The 18,773-nt window shown below is 38.6% G+C and overlaps 1 protein-coding gene across 1 annotated transcript in view; it reads right to left on the bottom strand.

The window, feature by feature from the left end:
• Positions 1 to 18,773, bottom strand: part of LOC103380620 (dynein assembly factor 3, axonemal-like) — a 59,438-nt gene that overhangs the window by 36,827 nt on the left and 3,838 nt on the right. The window contains exon 6 of the mRNA XM_008312638.3: positions 12,235 to 12,540. Within this exon, the coding sequence (XP_008310860.3) occupies positions 12,235 to 12,540 (306 nt within the window). The remainder of the gene's footprint in view (positions 1 to 12,234; positions 12,541 to 18,773) is intronic.

Below are 18,773 nucleotides of genomic sequence, written 5' to 3' on the forward strand. Positions count from 1 at the left end.
GAGCTGAGGTAATCACATGGAAACAGCAGCACTGGCACCTTAGATTCTCTATTCCCAGGAGGCATGTGGAGCACCCCCACCCCACCTCCCCACCTCCCCTTAGTCTAGAAATGGAAACATCCTTTCAGACTCTTGGGAAACACATCTGAAATTCATCCATCAGTTCTCTCTGGTGTGTATAAATATCCATGTGGAGCAGTCCAACACAGCTTTGTCCTATAATGTGCAGCGGCAGATGGGAATGGATGGGTGTAATTCAAGTAGGTGGCAAAGTGCTAGAAGACGCGTTCTGTTTTTAGAGCTATTTCCTCAAATAAAAAACGTTTCGGCGAAACATTAAGCGCGCCGATCCACATTTAGGGAGTGAGATGCTACTGTATGGGATGGGAAAATGGATTACTAACACAGGGGTTCTTTTAGTACACGAGGCAGAAAGAAAGTCTATTTTGGACAAGATAAATGATCGTAAAAACATTTTTAGGCAATAAACCAAAAAGAAAGGCGTTTGCTCTCCTCAAAATGTTCTAACCTATAACTGGCAACCAGACATCAAAAATATCATACGGCCAACAGTCTTCTTGATTTGATTATATAAACCAAGGGTATCCACAATTTTGTGAGTTGGGATATAAATATATACATACACATAAATATATACACATATACATACATACACACATATATATACACATATATACATACATATACACTACATATATACAGTATATACAAACATATATACATACATATACAGTACATATATAGTAAATACAAATATATATACATATACTGTACATATATACATACATATACACACATCATATATTTACTAATTTATTTTATTATTTAATTTATTTAATTTATTTACTAATATATACATACATACATATATACACAAATATTTACACATACATACATGTTGAGATATGTTGAGGTACTTCGATTAAGTACCAATTAAACAGAAAATAAACCATTACCTCCCTACAAAAACCCCCAACAACATTGAAAACAATTTGTATGTCTATGAAATTGTATATATTAATAATGTTGTCCAAGTTAATACATTTTTAAGTGTATCAGTGCTTTGCAATAGACTGGGCTTAATGTCTGTGGTAATTAGAGCAATAACACGCCTCTCCACAACATAAAAGATCCTGTCAGCCATCATAGCGGCTATGATGTGGTAAATGACTTACTACGCTCATTTGCATGACCCCTAGGGAATTGGTAGCAATACCCGGTCTTAAACACCAGCAATTGGTCCACTGGACGGTCAAATAGAGGAACCTATTCGTCTTTTGAACAAAGGCCAAGCCAGAGGATGGATGGATAACGCCTACCAGCAATGAGTCATTCCTATCAAGTATCAATGACCTCCTGATCTGGTGGCATAAGGGAGTACAGTCTGTATCTCAGAGAAGACGATCCTGGCATGACGTCACTTAGCGGGCACCGACAATAGGTTGAATGATAGGGTACGTGTTTCGGTCGAAGATGATGATAGGCCTGACTCCGATGAAGCACTGTTGAGTGGTCTGGTACACGTGAGGACATCGGAAGACAAACAGGTAGCATCCCAAAGCCAAAGAATTCTGAGGCATTTGCCAGTGTGTTGGCTACAAATGTCGTGATTCGTAGACATTAGAATCAGTATTTTAAAAACGTTAACGGAAATATATGTGATACAGATATACTGTATACTAGTAAAGATATGTTATGTATGCACAAGGGCTTAGAGGATACTTATTATAATCAACTTATGTATCCTATTTGTACGATTTGTACGGAGTTTTAGCCTCCGCACCAGGGGTGTGAAACTAATAATTTTACAAAACTTTTCCTGAAAATTAATTTTTTTGTATTTTTTAATTTCAACATTCATTAAGTAGGATTTGGACTGAAACCCCAAGTGGGACGTTTTTTGGCCCACTGGCCGTATGTTTGACAGCCCTTGCTCAAACTCGTGGCTCACGGGCCACATACTGCTCTGCAGGAAGCACTATCAATAATAATAAAAAATCAAACTCGTGGCTCACGGGCCACATACGGTCTAATTAGATGTTAACGGCCAAATCATAACATAATGACCTCTAAACATCAATAAGTCCATGTTTTACTCCTTTGTTGTACAATCATAACATAATGACCTCTAAACAGCAATAAGTTTTCATGCAAATAAGTATGTTAGATAAAGCTACATATTTATTGACATATAGTTTTACTAATTTGTTTTTTATTTTCAAAATTCATCACAAGTTTTGTTTGTGATTTGTTTTTTATTTTCAAAATTCATCAACCGGGCCGGATAGAACCCCCATAGCGGGCCAGTTTTAACCCGCCGGCCGTATGTTTGACACCACTGATCTGAGCAATGATAAGTGTTTTGAGCGTTTTAATTATGCATTTTAATTATGGCAAATCATTCAGTATTGTTATATATATATTTAAATAGCAAGGACATTAGCCTTAGCTTTCAAAAGCATGTCAGGGTGAGCACTCTTTTAGATCTGTGATGCTTTATTTCCGGAAGTCTGTTTTTTCCTCAGTCATATGATGAAGAACTCAAAACAGTGCTTTCCTTGATAGCTTCGGCCTTGGGGAACACATGTCTATTTTTTTGTTTTACGTGTCATGTAGCTATACATATATAAAGTTTATGTGCAAAATGCTAATGTTGACATGCTAATTCACATTAAAGTCGTCTGTAAACACTAAGAAAACCAAGCCCTGTGTGTTCATTAAAATACTTTCATCCTTATCTGACCATCTAGATTCATTAAAGTGATGCACTGCAAGGACATTACACTCATTTTTCTCTGTTTTCATGTAATTCCACCCCCCCCTTCCCCCCATCCCACCCGTTTTACCTTATACACTGTCTCAATCTCATCCAAAGCTCATCATTATGCGGGCGGCGTCTTTCCTTCCACATTGTATTAGCAAGGTCAAAAGCTGTAAAACAGCTTCCGGCAGGCAACCGAGCATGCTTATTGTTGATCATCGCTGCCAGGCACAACAAAAGAGATATATTATGAGCCTGTCACAACATTCACTTCAAAGTCACCGATTACAGTACAGTATGTCTGCAAGCATGACTGACTTTGACATTAAATATCTGCCGGTTGTTTAAAAAAAAAAAAAAAAAAGCAACAGGGACAATGTGGCAGTGCTCACACGACTCGGCCCCTCGAGGCGTAGACAATGAAATGGACTGCATTTACCGAGAGTCGTATTTCAAGTATGTGGTTTGAACCTTTCTATGTTGGTTAACATCTATCTATCCATCCATCGTAATCTATCTAAGGCAAATGTCACGTGACCTGAGTAATTGAATACAATGATAATGTTTCCAAGTGAAAAAAAGGGAAAACACATCATTCTAATCGTTGGGAGCTACTATGCAAATGACCAGGCGAATGAATAGGTAAAATATATAGTTACTATTTTCATATATATATTTAAAATATATATATATATTTTAAATATATATATGAAAATATATATATACAGTATATATATTTGAAAATATATAAAATATATATATAAAGTATTTTCCCCATTAAAAATGACCAAAAAAAAAACAATTAATTCATTCCAGCCCCCCCTAGAAATATACTATTAATTACTTAAATTAAATCCCCCCTCTTTCTTAACTTAAACTAAAACATAGATAAAAACATATATATTGATAATATAAAATAATAATAATTAAGAAAACATTTTATATTATTGTTATAAAAATGGGTAAGATATCCCAGCGAGGGACAGTGAGCGGGTGTCACCGCTACTAAGATAGGAGAAGGACTAGGAGTGGGGACTCGATTTAGATGATAAAGAGAGGGAGAGAGAGAGAGAGAGAGAGAGAGAAAACACAAATGATAGAAAAACCCAGCGAGGGACAGTGAGTGGACAAATAACTAGATGTTTCCTCGTATCACAAAGAATATCTTGCAAAAGTTGCTTACTTGTAACTTGGAAGACTCGTATTTAGGGTGGCTCGTATACTGATGCCCCATGATATATATGTATATAATATGTTGGGATACTGATGAAGTGCATTAATCTGTATGGCACATTCTGATTTTATTCTTATCGTACAGTAAATGGCCGCTTGCATGCACTATAGAATTGATATTGATATTTAAATGTTTTACATTTAAATCTGTTACATTTTAATTGTTCATGATCTACCAGCACTCCCTTTGGAGTCTACTGGTAGATTCTAATCTTCCTATTAGCGACCCCTGTTCTAATGGGACTGAAGATCGCATTTTAACAGCTGTTGAAAGAAGAAAAAAAAAAACAGAAAATACCTGTCGTTATGTGAAAGATTTAACTGCGCAAAACAATTTTTGAGTCAATTATTGACCAACTTAAAACAAACATATCTCAAACTCTTTCAAATTACTGTTTTTTTACAATTTAATTGGAACTGTTTTCCCAGTCCTTTGTTTTAGAAGAAACATTTTTTTAATAATATTAAGGAACATTGTCCTCAACAAATTCCAGAATTCAACGTGTGAGGGCAAAGTGCACCTTAGGCAGATTTCCAGTTCATTGCACAAACAGACACCAATCATCAATTTGGGTGGCCAAAATAAGTAATCCTGCATGCTTTTGGACTAGGTAGCCCATTAAAAAAACAACAAAAACAACACATGGTCGAACATTTTAAACTCCACACATGATCGCACAAGCAAAACGGTGATCTTTCTGCTGTTAAGCGAGCATGCTGACCACATCTGCCCCTGTGGGCCAGGAACACAAATTACATTTTAACCCTGAACTTCAAGAGTAATTGTAACTCATGAGACCTAAGAAGCTACGGCTACAACACACAGCCGTGCGAATGCAAATACCCTCTTCCCCACATGTAGCTATTTAAAAATACTGCGCTTTATTTGTAGAAAAAATACTCTGCTCACAACAGGGAAAAGAGATCTCCTCGACCTCTCGTGCTGTAGCTACCTTTTTTTTTTTTATCTAATTAGGAACAAACATAAGATGACCTGATTTCTTCTATTACCCTCCAATACCGTGCTTGTTTTTTTTTTTTTTGATCTAAGGAACAAAAATTATTATCAATAAAGGGTGTCTTTAGTTTAGTTGTGATTACGTCGCCATCTCGCATACATTTATCCGGGGAAGTCTTGTTCCATCATTTCGACGTACGGCGAAGAAACTAATTTCGTACTTGGAAATAGTAATTAGTTACTGATTACTTATTGTTGTAAGTAATTAGTTACTTGTAATTACATTACTTAGTTACATCTGATTGTGGTTATGTCATTCTCTTTCAACGTATCTTGCAAATGACTCTGCGGCAGCTTGACACGCTTTTGGTCGGTATTTTTTCGTCGATGTGCTGGAATGATCATCATGGTTCTTCTGATGTTTTCATCTTATGATGGTTATGATGTTGCCATCGTATTAGCAAGGGTGAGTGGCATATGTGACTTACGAGGGTTGCTTGCATTCAAAAGATAGATAGATCTTAAAAAAAACATATATCAGGTTAAGAAAATCTGTTGCATGGTCTTTATTAAATACCTTTTAAGCTCCTGTGGGTCATTCAAAACGTCATGGCGGGCCGCATTTGGACCCCGAACCTTGAGTTTGACATATTTGATGTATGTGATATGGGTACTGATAGAAAAAACAACTGTTTCATACGTTGAATGTTACCTCTACTAAGGTGCATCGCTTCATATTTATTTTTAAGAATGAGCGTCTGCCACATGTTTTATGCGCAGTCCTCGGCTTAAGGTGTACGTCTTTTTAGTAAATGCTTACGAGTTTGGCTGCTAAAGGGGCCATTCTTCACAGGGACTATGATTAACTATGATGCTCGCTGGTTCTGCGGATGTTTAGGACAAGCCTATTTATTTGTTTTAGCTGTTGTGTTTTGCATTTCCAGGCAGGGTGCAGCAGAATTATACACAATACACATGCATGCTATACAATTAGCATAGAAATAGTTTTGACCGTTGTATACTTATATATCGCCTTTGGTCCCAAATGACTCTTGCACGCACATCGGCTCAAGTAGAGACAGTAGATGGAGGAGACCGGCAGAGGGAGGAGATAGCAGACGGAGCAGCATTTAGTCGGCAATCAAGCAACCCTAATCTGTAGGCAGATTATCATATGGTCTCAGGGTGAGCTGGAGTCAATCCCAGAAGTCATCAGGCGAGGGCAGGGTGCGCTAACGCCAAACAACTTCCTTGATATTTAAATGTACTTTTTAAACTGACTTCTTCCTTTTCTCATTTCCTTTCCTGCACTCAAAACACACATCTTTATTGAGATCATGCATCCCCTTGGTGTACATTCAAGTGGTGGACCACCAAGTGGTTACTTTTTAAACTGACTTCTTCCTTCACTAATTTCCTTTCCCGAGATCACGCATCCCCTTGGTGTACATTCAAGTGGTGGACCACCAAGTGGTGGCCTGTGGGCCAAACATGGACCACCGGACCATTCAATCTGGGCCGTGTCAGGATTTCAAAATAAACATCAAATAATGATTTGGGAAATATCTGATAACACTGGCTAACTGATATTATTGGATCATATTAGCATAAATGTAATGTGTAACATGTAATGATATTACATTTAATGAGAATGATTATCGTTTTCTCTTCTGATAATGAAAATCCGAAAGTGAATGTTATATACACACACATTTAAAAATAAACATGAAATAATAATTAGATTAGTCCAATAATATTAGCCAACCGATTTTATTGGCTGATATTAGCCAATAATTATTAATTATGTAATTTCATAAGATTTTGTTATCGTTTTTTTTCCTCTCATAATGAAAACCCGATAATACAATGCCTGGGTTTCACCCAGATGATGGGACCTAAGAATGTATATTGCACATATTGGTTTGGTTAAGATCAGTATCAGAAATTAATATCAGCAATATTGGATTTGGATAAAAAGGTAATATAGAACAACACTTGGAATTGTAATGTCACCTATCCTGTCCTTTAAGACAAAGAAAAGCTTGTCACCAAATGCCACAAAAGAAGGACTTCAAAATCGCAGGTGTAGCAGTTTGTTTGTTAGGATGGAGTTTGTCATCTGCAAGCAAAGGAGCTGACGCGGCAAACCCTTAATTCGAACACATGCATAATTGAACTGAGGCTTTTCTACTCAGATGCTGCTGCCACTATTTGTGTTGCGATGCAGAGGCAGCCATAACTACCTCTACCTCTGGTAACAACGATGACTAAGGTATGATAGATAGTGTCTTCTTTTTGTTGATACATGCATGAGTCTTTTACTGTTTGTTAAAGTGCCACCATATTCTGGTTACACACAAACTATGCTGCTGGGTGACAGTTGCACGTATGGCGTGCCACATTGCCATGTGCCACTTGCACACACTTCACTGCACTAGTTATGGACACCACTATGATTTTGTATATTACAGTACTGAGCTATGGGGCAGGGGGGGTTCTGTTTAAAAAAAGCTGCATTTTAAGATTTATTGTAAAAAAATATTCTAGGTGTAGCTATTACGAATAATGAAATCATTTAATTTAAGAAAAAGAAATACAATAAAAAAATATAAAAATATATGAAGTAGAAATTATCTGAATTGATTGATTGAGTACAAAAAATTTCACTTCACATTTACGTTTATGCATTTCGCAGAGACTTGCAGGAGGAGGATTCAAGCTACAATTCAAGCTACATAACAATTAATAGGTGACCGCTAGTTAGCATAGCAGGGCTTCCTCGATAGAGTGAGAATGCAGAAGCGCAGTAGGAAGCAGGGAAGTACAGGACAGTACTTCCTTATTTCTCCTACCTCTGCTTGCGCTAGGTATTTAATGAGTGCGAAATGTTGTTATACTGCGTAACTGTATATGCAAGAAGTCCTCGATTTACGTCGGAATTCAATTCCTATGGCGCGATGTGAATCATTTTTCGCCGCTAGTCGGATCGCAAATTCTGCATATAAGTACCTACGTCGCTCACCTACACTAACACATTGGCAAAACTTTTTAAATACATTTTTGGGAGATGGCGACGTAACCACGAAAGCGACACTTTGAAGATGACGTATAACCCATGCAAACATAATAATGCGTGTTTATTATGTACGTTTACTTTATATTGTTGTATAGAAATTGTTCATACAGTAAACATGGATCGTTAGGTATCCTTACGATATCATATCGTAAAGATATGATATTGTGCTTATTTCAACCTTAATAATTAAAAGGATGCTTAAGAGACCCAACAAAGACGTGGCATAATTTGAAACTCAAAAATTTGACAGATCGAGCTATCACTGATTACACAGAAATACTATCTCGAAAATAAAATGATAGCATACTTGATAATGTTCATTTTTAACAACAGCTGACAGTTTACAGTGAGTTACAGTTTGGACTCTCCAGAAGGATGCCCTTTATCCTGCATGAGTGCCACACGAGAAAGCTTCTGTGGGTGTTTTCATTCCGAGCAGCGCCACTGCCAGGATACCCACTGCTTGGACCATCTGCAGTGCTTTTTTATCGGCGGCCCCAGGCCCATCCACACTATGCTCTACCCTACTCCGCATAAAGGAATGTACACTTCACATTGAGGCTTTGCAAATGTGCCACAAATCTCCTAGCAACCATGAACCTGCCATCTGTAAAGTTCAGCAGAAAACTGGCTGTGTGCAGGTGATTCAACAACGCAACTAGGAAAGAAAGGGGTTTGTAAGAGATAACGGTCCTATAGTTGTGTATCAAACTGCATGGAATTGTGTTCCTTGCATGAGTAGGATGAGCAGTAGGTAACGCAGTACTTCTTGAGTGTAAAACAAAACCGTTTTGAGGTGTTTTCAGATTAAGACAGTGTAATGCTGATAAACTGTTAGCTTCTTTGCGCAAAATCAAAAGCTATGTAGGGATGATTCAACTTTTTTCCTGTCTAATTTCGATACCATTACTGGAACTTGGTGTATCTTAGGGAAATCTGATATTAGCATAATTATGTAATATCTGTAGGAGTTGTTGTTTTTTTTTCGTTCCATAATGAAAACCCAACGAGTGTAAAACAAAGGTGTTTTCAGTTTAAGAGAGTGCAATGGTGATAAACTGTTAGCTTCTTTGCAAAAAAATTAAAAAAAACATAACTAGGGATGACTCAATAGAACTTTTTTCCTGTCTGATATCAATACCATTACTGGAACTTGTATCTTAGGGAAATCCGATATTAGCATAATTATGTAATATCTGTAGGAGTTGTTGTTTTTTTTTCGTTCCATAATGAAAACCCAATAATTCAATGCCTGACATACCAGGTGCTCAATAGTATTTCAAATTGGGTGGGGGCAGGGGTGAAAAATCGGTATTGAGGTTTTGTAAAATGATGTATGCTCTAAAAGTAGTTTTGGGGAAAAACAGCTGTATATGAAAGTGAAAGTCACTAGATGGCAGCATTGCAGCTCATTTTTTAAACTCTTTTTGGGGGGATTTTGGGCGGGGGCAGGGGTGAAAAATCGGTATTGATTGATATCGGAATTGGAAATTAAGTTTTTGGACAATATCGTCATATTGGATATCGGCCTAGTGTATCTGTCAATAACACATACCTTTTCGATAACAGATACCTTTGATACCTTCTTTTCTTCTCCAGACAATAAATTTTGTATTGAGCCATTCCTACTTTGTACCTCATCCAAGATGGGCAGTTTGTCTTCTTTAAAGAAAAGAAGGTCTTAAGTTAAAGCCCCAACACCGACACCACACCAGACACACACACACGCACTTGAGTGTATAATTCACTGTATCCAGCTGGCATCTATCCTATTTCACCAAGCGCTCCGGGCTTCTTACTTCTATAGGACGTTAATCGCTTAATCTTTGTGTCACTTCCACGGCTTCTTCTCTCAATTATTCCCAGGATGCCCCGTTGCCATACACCTATTTTCAGACTGAAGCCTGCCAGGCTTTGTGTGAAATATCACAAATGGTAGCAGACAGGGATGTGAAAAAAAAAAAAGGCGCATTGATTCAACCTATCCCTTATGCCTTTCCACTCGCCTTGCGTGTTGTGCCCGTGAGGTATGGACTTACAGTGAGTGGGCTAACTGTGAGTCATTTATTATTTAAACACCAGTCTTTGTTAAGGAACTCCAATTCCATTCCAATGCTCAAATGTCTAAACCAGACCTGAAGGTTATAGCTAGAGATAGATATAGATATAATGCAGGGTTTTTAGCCTATATAATACCAGTGTGCGTATATTGGACTGACACAAGTGTTGTGTAAGGAATCATGTGATACACATTTTTTTTTAAAAAAAACAAACATTTTAACATTGAAGTAAACATTTAATTGTTTACATTATTTGGTTCAGTGGTTAAATTATTAGTATTTATATATATAACTGTATTAAAAGCAACAATGGGTTCTATAAGCCAGTTGTTTTCAAATTTAGGGCTAGAAAAAAAGCAAAAATAATAATAAAAAACAACAACAACAACAAAAAAACCCAAAACAAAACAAAAATGTACCCGAACGCACCTCGTGCTACGGCTGATAATGACGACATAATAATCCGTGTATACCTGGCAGTTTGTGCCTGTTAGCAAGCAGCGCTAACCCTCCAGCTAGCACGTAGCTAGGTAGCACAAATAGACTGGGTTTTTGACAGTGTTGAAAACATGTGACATATGTAATACTTTTTGAAAGGTAAATAAAAGTAAGAAAATACATCATAAAAGTTGTTGTTTGTTGTACATATTTTGTAGCATTGTCTGTGGGGTTTGTAAAGGCTGTCTCCAGCCAGAAGCTAATGTTGTGTGGAGGGGTTTGGCACGTTCAGAACCGATTGTGTCAGATTTGATTATTGCCTCGTAAATGTGCCTAGACCCACTCACCTTGCAGACACCCTTTGCACAGAGAGAGGACTTTCCTCGTGCTCTAAACACCTCTCCTCTATCCAGTGTCTCTCCTCCTCCTCCTCCTGCCATTTAATGACTTGGACTTTTATCACATTAGCCAATGGGATGTTCATGCCTACTTGATAGAAAGTAAAAAAAAACCTTTCCTTGTTCACTCCATCTATTCATTCATGGTATTTTTAAATTATATTTTTCTTTTTACAACAGAGCCATACGAACATCTGTGCATGTTATTTTCAGTGACCCACTTCAGGGCCTCAGTATCAACATGGGACTCGTGTGTATCAGCCGTTGTCTTTGACAGTACCGGCGACCAGGTTTCACACAAGCGCCCCTGAGAGAAAGGGGAATCTCAGCTCTCTGTTAAACAAAGCCCCTTCTTTGTCCAAGCAGCCCAGAGCTTCTTGTACCATATGATATTGTGTATTGCTTTTCACCCCAAATACTTCACAGTGGAGTTAAAATTCAAAACAGAGAAAAATAAACCGGTGCTTGAATGAGTCAATCAAATGTCAAGCGTGAACATTCAGTGCATACAAGTGCTAACGAAATAGCAAACACAGCACAGTGTCCATATCTATTTGGTGCAGTCCTCAAAGTCATTATGTCAAGCAAGTCTAAGAGCCTCGCACTAATTCTTCAAACGTATTCAGACAGAATGAATGCCTCTGCTTTCATGGCCGATAAGAGCAGCCTGGTAATTCATCTTCAAGCTGGCTAAAAACTCGGGTCTACAGGAGTGGAGACACCATAACGTACAGTAAGCTGCCTGTTTAATAATAAAACATTAGGTTAGTATTCATCAGAGATACTCTGTAACTACTATAAGTTGGATACGTTAATGTAGATTGGCCATCAAATAGGGCCAGACCAGTAAAATCATCACATAATAACCTATTCCTCTTTTTTCATGCAAAGAAGTACAGAAGTGTATAAGAAAATCTGCGTATTTATTGAAATATAATTCTACAACCCCCTTTCTTGATGAGAAGAAAAAGAAAAACAAGGCAGCTCACATTGTCCAGATTGGCATCACCGCAGGCAAGCACCTGATGGCCAGGTCTTTGCCATGGGATCTGGGCGGGGCTCAGCCCAAAGAAGCAATGTGGGCCTGCCTTCGAGTAGGCCCACCACGTGCAGGAAGGTTCGCAAGGGTATGGTGCTATATGATTTGGGTGGTGGTTCTAGGCGGGGACCCCGATAGCCCAATCCCTGGATAAAGGGGGGGGGGGGCAAGTTGAGTAGATATAGTCAGGCTCACCTCCACGCACAGTCTGGAACCCAACTCCTTGAAAGAAGCTGGCCTCTGCACAGACCTGGCAGACCTAAACGAATTGTGAGGGCCTGTTGGGAACGTCTGGCGGAATCCCCTGTGGGGAGGCCTTCAGCTCCCACCTCTGGGAGAGCTTTGACCAGGTCCCGGGAAAGGTTAGAGACATTGAGTCCGAGTGAACCATGGTCTACTCTTCCATTGTGAATGCGGCTGTCCGAAGCTGTGGCTGTAAGGTATCTGGTACCCGTTGTGGCGACAATCCCCAAACTCGTTGGAGGACACCGCAAGTAAGGGATGGCATCAAGCTGAAGAAGGAGTCCTATCGAGCCTTGTTGGCCTCCTGAGGCAGCTGATGGGTACAGGAAGGCCAAGCAAACTGCAGCTTAGGTGGTCACTAAAGCAAAAACTTCTGTGGGTCTGTGATAAGTTCGGCGAGGCCATGGAGGAAGATTATCGGTCGGCCTCGGAGAAATTCTGGCAAACTGTCGGACGCCTCAGGAGGGGGATGCAGTTTCCCGGCAACACTGTTTACAGCAGAGGCGGGGAGCTGTTGACCTCGACTGTGGAAGTTGTCGGGCGGTGGAAAGAATACTTCGAGGTATGCTGTTAGGCACGTTGTTTTAATAAAGTTGATTATGTTTGCAAACTGTGTTTGTCCGTGTCTCTACTTCATTCATTAAAGCCACTCGATTTGAAAGACCTCCAAAAACCATCAACTATATTGATTGTAGTATATATGTAATACATTATTACTATTAAATAGTACAGCATAACGATTAAGAATTTTAATGAGACTTACCAATAAAGTTTAGTGCATCTGAATAGCACTTGGTTATTGCACCTACAGATGCCAGTGTGTCATTACAGCATCTCTATTGGCACAGGCCACAGATGTGTTTCATAATTCATACACTGTGGCCAAAGGATGCTTTTTTTTTTTTTTCTCAGTTCATGAAATTTCATGAGGTGTTCATCTGAAATCAAGTGCCTGCGTGCAAGTGTACCCACCTGGAATATTTCCACTTATTTTTGGCAAATCACAGGGGCTGAAGATAATTGACAGGTCATCTGCACCACTGACCTCCAAGAAAACACAGCAACAATCCAAACCTCATTCTTGACTCACTTAACATGGAGTGAATCTATCACGGATAACCAACACACTTACGTGAAAATACACAGGAGTGTGGGTGATGAGCAGGTGGCTGTTTTTTCTATTAGACAGGTACGATTCTACAGAATATCCGCCATGTTTTTTGTTTTGTTTATGCAGAGAGGCTCTATGCTCTAAGTGCTGTTATAGCCTTTATACAACAGTGTACTGCTATTTGTTTGTTTGATGCTTTTTCTTTTCAACTTGTGCCACCATATGGTGGTGAATGATGATTCAAATACGCTGGACAGAAACACTGAATTGTCATAGGTCCAAAGTGAAATTTAATATTTGTATTTGGGGATATCGGATAGTAACTTTTTACTGATATCCGAAATACTGGTCAAAGGCAGAGGACGCATGTCATTGTTCGCAATGGTGTGCTGTGTCACACATAATTTCACTTTCACTTCAAAACTCTTTTTAGATCACATGTGGGCGAAACCCAAGCATTGCGTTATCAGGTTTTCATTTTCGGAAAAACCGAAACCGATTCTTACAGATAAAACTATGCTAATATCAGACGATAATATCAGTTAGCTGGTGAGGAAGTGCAAGTGAATCCTCATGGAGCCGATGCTTAAATGCTCTCGCAGTAATTGAGGGTTTTGAGAAAATAGCACTAACGCGGTTAGACTGGATGAGTAAATATATTAAAAAGTTCAACGTAAATGTGATCAAAGTTCATCTTGCTTATATTCATGTTCAGAACCAAAAGTAATCCCGTGTGCAATGAGTTCATTTATGGCTCTCAGCTAATCACCATCGTTCTTTGTATAAGGGTTACACTTGCACGTGCGCGGGCGCTGTGATTGAATCAATGAGCAAAACTTTAAGATGAAAGGTCAAAATGAAAGAACAGTGGTTCTCCTGTGGGCCCTGACCGCGTAGGTGGTCAAAGCAGCCCTTTGTTTTTCGATCCTTTGGCCTTGAGCTAACGTTGTACTTGCATCTAATCTAATCTGCGTATACAGTATATCACTACACACACACAATCATCCCCGAACCCACCTCACACATACACACTACAAATCACAATCACAACTCATTCTATGAATACTCTCTATACCAGGGTGTCAAACATACAGCCGGTGTGCCAAAACCAGCGCACTAGGGTGTTGAATCCGGCCTACTTGATAAATTTAAAAATAAAAAAAGATATAAACACTTCATGTTCAGGATATTTGTTGCAAAGTTATATTTCATTAAATATAATTAATAATGAATATCTTTTACATAAAACAAATTAAAACAAATTGCACTAAAACAAAGGGGAAAAACGTGGACTTATTGTTATTTATAGCTAATTATGTTATGATTGCACTGGTCCGTCCACCTTGACATCTAATTAGGTTGTATGTGTGCCGTGAACCAAAATGAGTTTGACACCCACACAGTCTGAATACCGTAATAAAAACAATGCATTTTGTACTGCAAAAAAAACTATCCATACTATACTAGTTATCAGTTGGCAGATATTACGTTTCATTCGGCTGCCTTAGTTTCTTTTTCAATGATGATACAGTTCAATCAAATTTAATCTAGTCTAATCTAACGCGACGTAATCCCATTTAATGACTGCTAATCCCTCTCTGTAGGATCTCCTCCCCCTTGTTCCTTGTTTGGCTCTTTGGATGGATTTGCGACATTTGTAAAGTTGGAAGGAGAGACAAGAACAAGTTGCATGGTTTGCTGTGACCTGGAATTAATCAGGCTTTGTCATTTGTAAAAAGACCAACAACAACAAAAAAAATGTATACACAATTAATCCCGAAAACCCACTAGCCATGGCAACGAGCATCAACCAATGAAAACAAATCAACTCATGATGAACATTTAGCCCTGGACTATGTGTCACTGCTAAAGTGAAATTTGTCGCGAGACAGTTAGTGCACTAATCTGTATAATAGTTACCGTAGTAACAGTAACGACACTGTCTCAAACAGAAAGAAAAAAACTCAAGCCAATTAAAACCACCTATTATTATAAATATATATACATATACAGTATACACACACGAAAAGCTGTGTTTATTTGAATGAAAATAGCGTATCCTTACGAAAAGGTAAGGGGTTCTCTTATAAATATGGTGATAGTTTAAAAGTGCGATGATACAAATTATTTGTTCTTTGCTTAAAATTGTATACAAATATAAGTACTTTAGGTATAAAGTGATAATTATCAACACATGTTTTGCTAAAAGTCATTTAACAGCAACATAAGAAAAAGGCCTTTCTCTCAACTTTTCAGTTTACAAAGAACTAAAAACATACCTCAAAATACCAGAACAGGAACGTTTGTGATAATCAAGCATCTTGTACTGCATTCCCTCAACTGCGATGGTAAGACCACAAGAGTCTCCAGCTAAGGCAAGTCCGAATTTCATTCCGTTGAAATGTTCGGTGCTTACAACCACTCCACGTAATGTGCATGTTTCCTGAAAGCTTCAAGTCTTCCGAGAAAATCCAGCATCTCTTATCGAGCCAATTTTGCCAACCCCGTCGCAATCCACTTGAATGTAGCCATTCTTAGGCTAATTTGCCTTTCAACTTCAGCATGAGCGTATGTACTAATAAAAATAAGCGGCAGCAGAGCCTTTCAGAAGAGAGTCATTTCATCAGCCCCAGTTGTGCCTCTTGATCACAACTGGGGCTGATGAAAGTCACATTTTCAAACGTGTAATACGCGGCGTCCAGTGGAACATCCTGCCTGCACAACATGGACTCTTTGGGGGGAAGCAGTCAACAACAAGTATGTGAGTGACAACTGTGATCATGCTAGCGACTCCTGTTGCGATCCTGCAAGCTTTCTGGTGTTTTAACATCTGCGATAGGTGATGCAACATATTTGAGCCCATCACGGTTTTTTGTGTCACACTGTTTCAATACAAACGGAGGCAAAAGCAGGACAGGAAGCTAGCGCTGGGATTCGAAAACAAAAATGTGCAAAGATGGAAATTGTACAAAACAATTATTGGCTCTCCTTCCTTATTAAGAAAATGACCAGTTTGTTGATCTCAGAATATTCTGGGACAAACAATAGCAGCCATTTGACTATCATTGTAACTAACAGTGTTGGTCAAGCGACTTTGAATAAGTAATTAGTTATTGATTACTTTTCCAAGAAAGTAATCAGGTTACTTTACTGATTACTTTTTCCAAAAGTAATTAGTTACATTTCAAAAACACGCACAACCTTAATACTCTATAAAGCAATTGACTTTTCAGGCCATTTCTACCCTTTCTGCTTATTCCATCCGAAACTGTCTCTTTACAAAACTTGATTTATTAGTTTCAATCGTTAAAATTGATGTACATTGTATCAGAAAAATAATTAATTGAATTCAGTCTCAGACTTGAAGAAAATTTAAACCTTTTTGTTCTGCACATTCCAGCATATTTCAATAAAAGAAAGCAAGTCTTTCTTCTGTTAACTTATATTTCTGCATATCCCAGTATAAAAAACACAATGTTTTCTTGTGTTTATACTCCTTCATTTACATAGAAAAACATAATGTTTTGTGTTTATACTCCTTCATTTACATAGATGTAAGTAAAATACAAAAAAGTCAAAGTCTCTCCTAGCTGTATTCCAAATCATTAACATGTAACAAATCAACATCGATGCGCCGGAATGATTCAGTGTCAATGGCGGAAAACGGCAACATGCCCTCAACAATGTCGCCAGCAACGAGCTTCTTCTGTTCAGCCGCATTAAGTCCTGTCACTCTTAAATCTATTTTCACCTGCTTAGCAGGAGAGGGGTCGTCTGAAGATTCCCCGGTGGAACTGGATGTTATAGTTGCAGCGGTCATGTCAGTGGAGAGATCAGGGAGTTTCACATTCCTGGGCTGGCTAACTAGGCGCTTGCCCAGATTTGATGTGGAAGTTTTCGCTGTCGATACCATTTTTTCTTCCCACGCAGTGTTCAGCGTTACATTACTAGTAACGCAGTAATGCAGCCTGAAGGAAAGTAATAGTAATCTAATTTTGGTTTTTGCATTTGTAATCCCTTACTATACTCATACTTTATACTTTAATCTGATTACCAGTACTATAACTCATTACTACCCATCACTGGTAACTAATCCAAAAAACACTCTTGTTAAGTGGTTCTGTTTTTAGAACCACGTTGGTGACAAACTTTTGTTGAGTAGTTCTGTTTTTAGAACCACGTTGGTGACCCCTGATGTAGAGAGTTTGCACATTCTTCCCGTTTGGGCGTGGGTACTCCAAGTTCCTACCGCTGTCCGGAAACATGTCGGAGGAGATTAATTGGTCAGTGAGTGTGAATGTTGTTTATCTTTATATGTGAAAGACTAGCGAACTCTTCCACGCCCAATAAGTGGTGGAATTTGCTTTAGTCTCTTAGGATTTCAAATCTTGCAATTTGATTGTACGCCAGTGTGAACTCATCTTTCTTTACGCACCCATGAAGACTTTTAAAATTAACTTGGAAAAAAAAATCTTCCTTTGTACTTACGTTGACAGTGCGACATTATCACAGACACTGAGGGATGCTTGTGTCTGCTTGATAAATAACCATAAAATATTGCCTTTTCTTGATGCTTGTTTTCAGTCTCTAGAAAACCCTCAGGGAAATACATGCCTGTGCCTGTTTACCAGCTCATCACTTGACTGTGCCTGTCTACTGTTTTGTGCCAAGCAGGTAGCATAGAATGGATTTATCATATCCCTTTTTTCCCCCCACGTCACAAGCCTGCTTTGGCTGTAAATCATGTTGCAAGAGAGTTGGGAGTGAACCACTACGACTGTGTGCTGGACTGATAAACGACGGTGAAATTCACCGTGGAGCTCCATTGTACGATGATTCGGACTAGTCATTTCATAAACTTAGAAATATTTTGGTCCGTAACAGACACTAGGCACCGATCTAGCTTCACTCTTTGATGATCGTAATCGTATAGAACCACAATTAAATCTACCCATTTAATCCCAACAGTACACACTTTCTTAAATATGAACTTGTATTACAGTAAAAGGTGTTTGCTTCAAGGACTTTTTTCTCAGGAGCTTCTCTGCTCCGTGTTGTATCAAACAAGAGGAGTCTGTATCTTAATAACCTAGAAGGTAGCTCGTGTTCAGCAGCGAACTGTTGTATAAGTGTAAACAATCTAATTTAGCCATTCTCAGGGGCAGATGGGCAGATTTAATAAAGGTAAATGTTGTTGCTTACTCAGCCAAAGCCGAAAGTTTAGGTCCCCAGCCACACTTCTCAAGTGTAAAACAGACAACTAAACCTATCGCAGCACCTTTTCTGGTCTTATATCTATGGAAGGCAGCCCGAGTGTGAATGGACTTTTGAATGCGTCTTCGTAAGCACAGTGCTCTCCTTTAGTTAACATGCAAATCACATGTGCCTGTAACGAGTCCCTTGCTTTTCTGCCTCTGTCCTTTTACTTTACCCTC

Source organism: Cynoglossus semilaevis, chromosome 7 (assembly GCF_000523025.1).
Source record: "Cynoglossus semilaevis isolate Cse_v1.0 chromosome 7, Cse_v1.0, whole genome shotgun sequence".
In the NCBI taxonomy this organism is placed as follows: Eukaryota; Metazoa; Chordata; class Actinopteri; order Pleuronectiformes; family Cynoglossidae; genus Cynoglossus; species Cynoglossus semilaevis.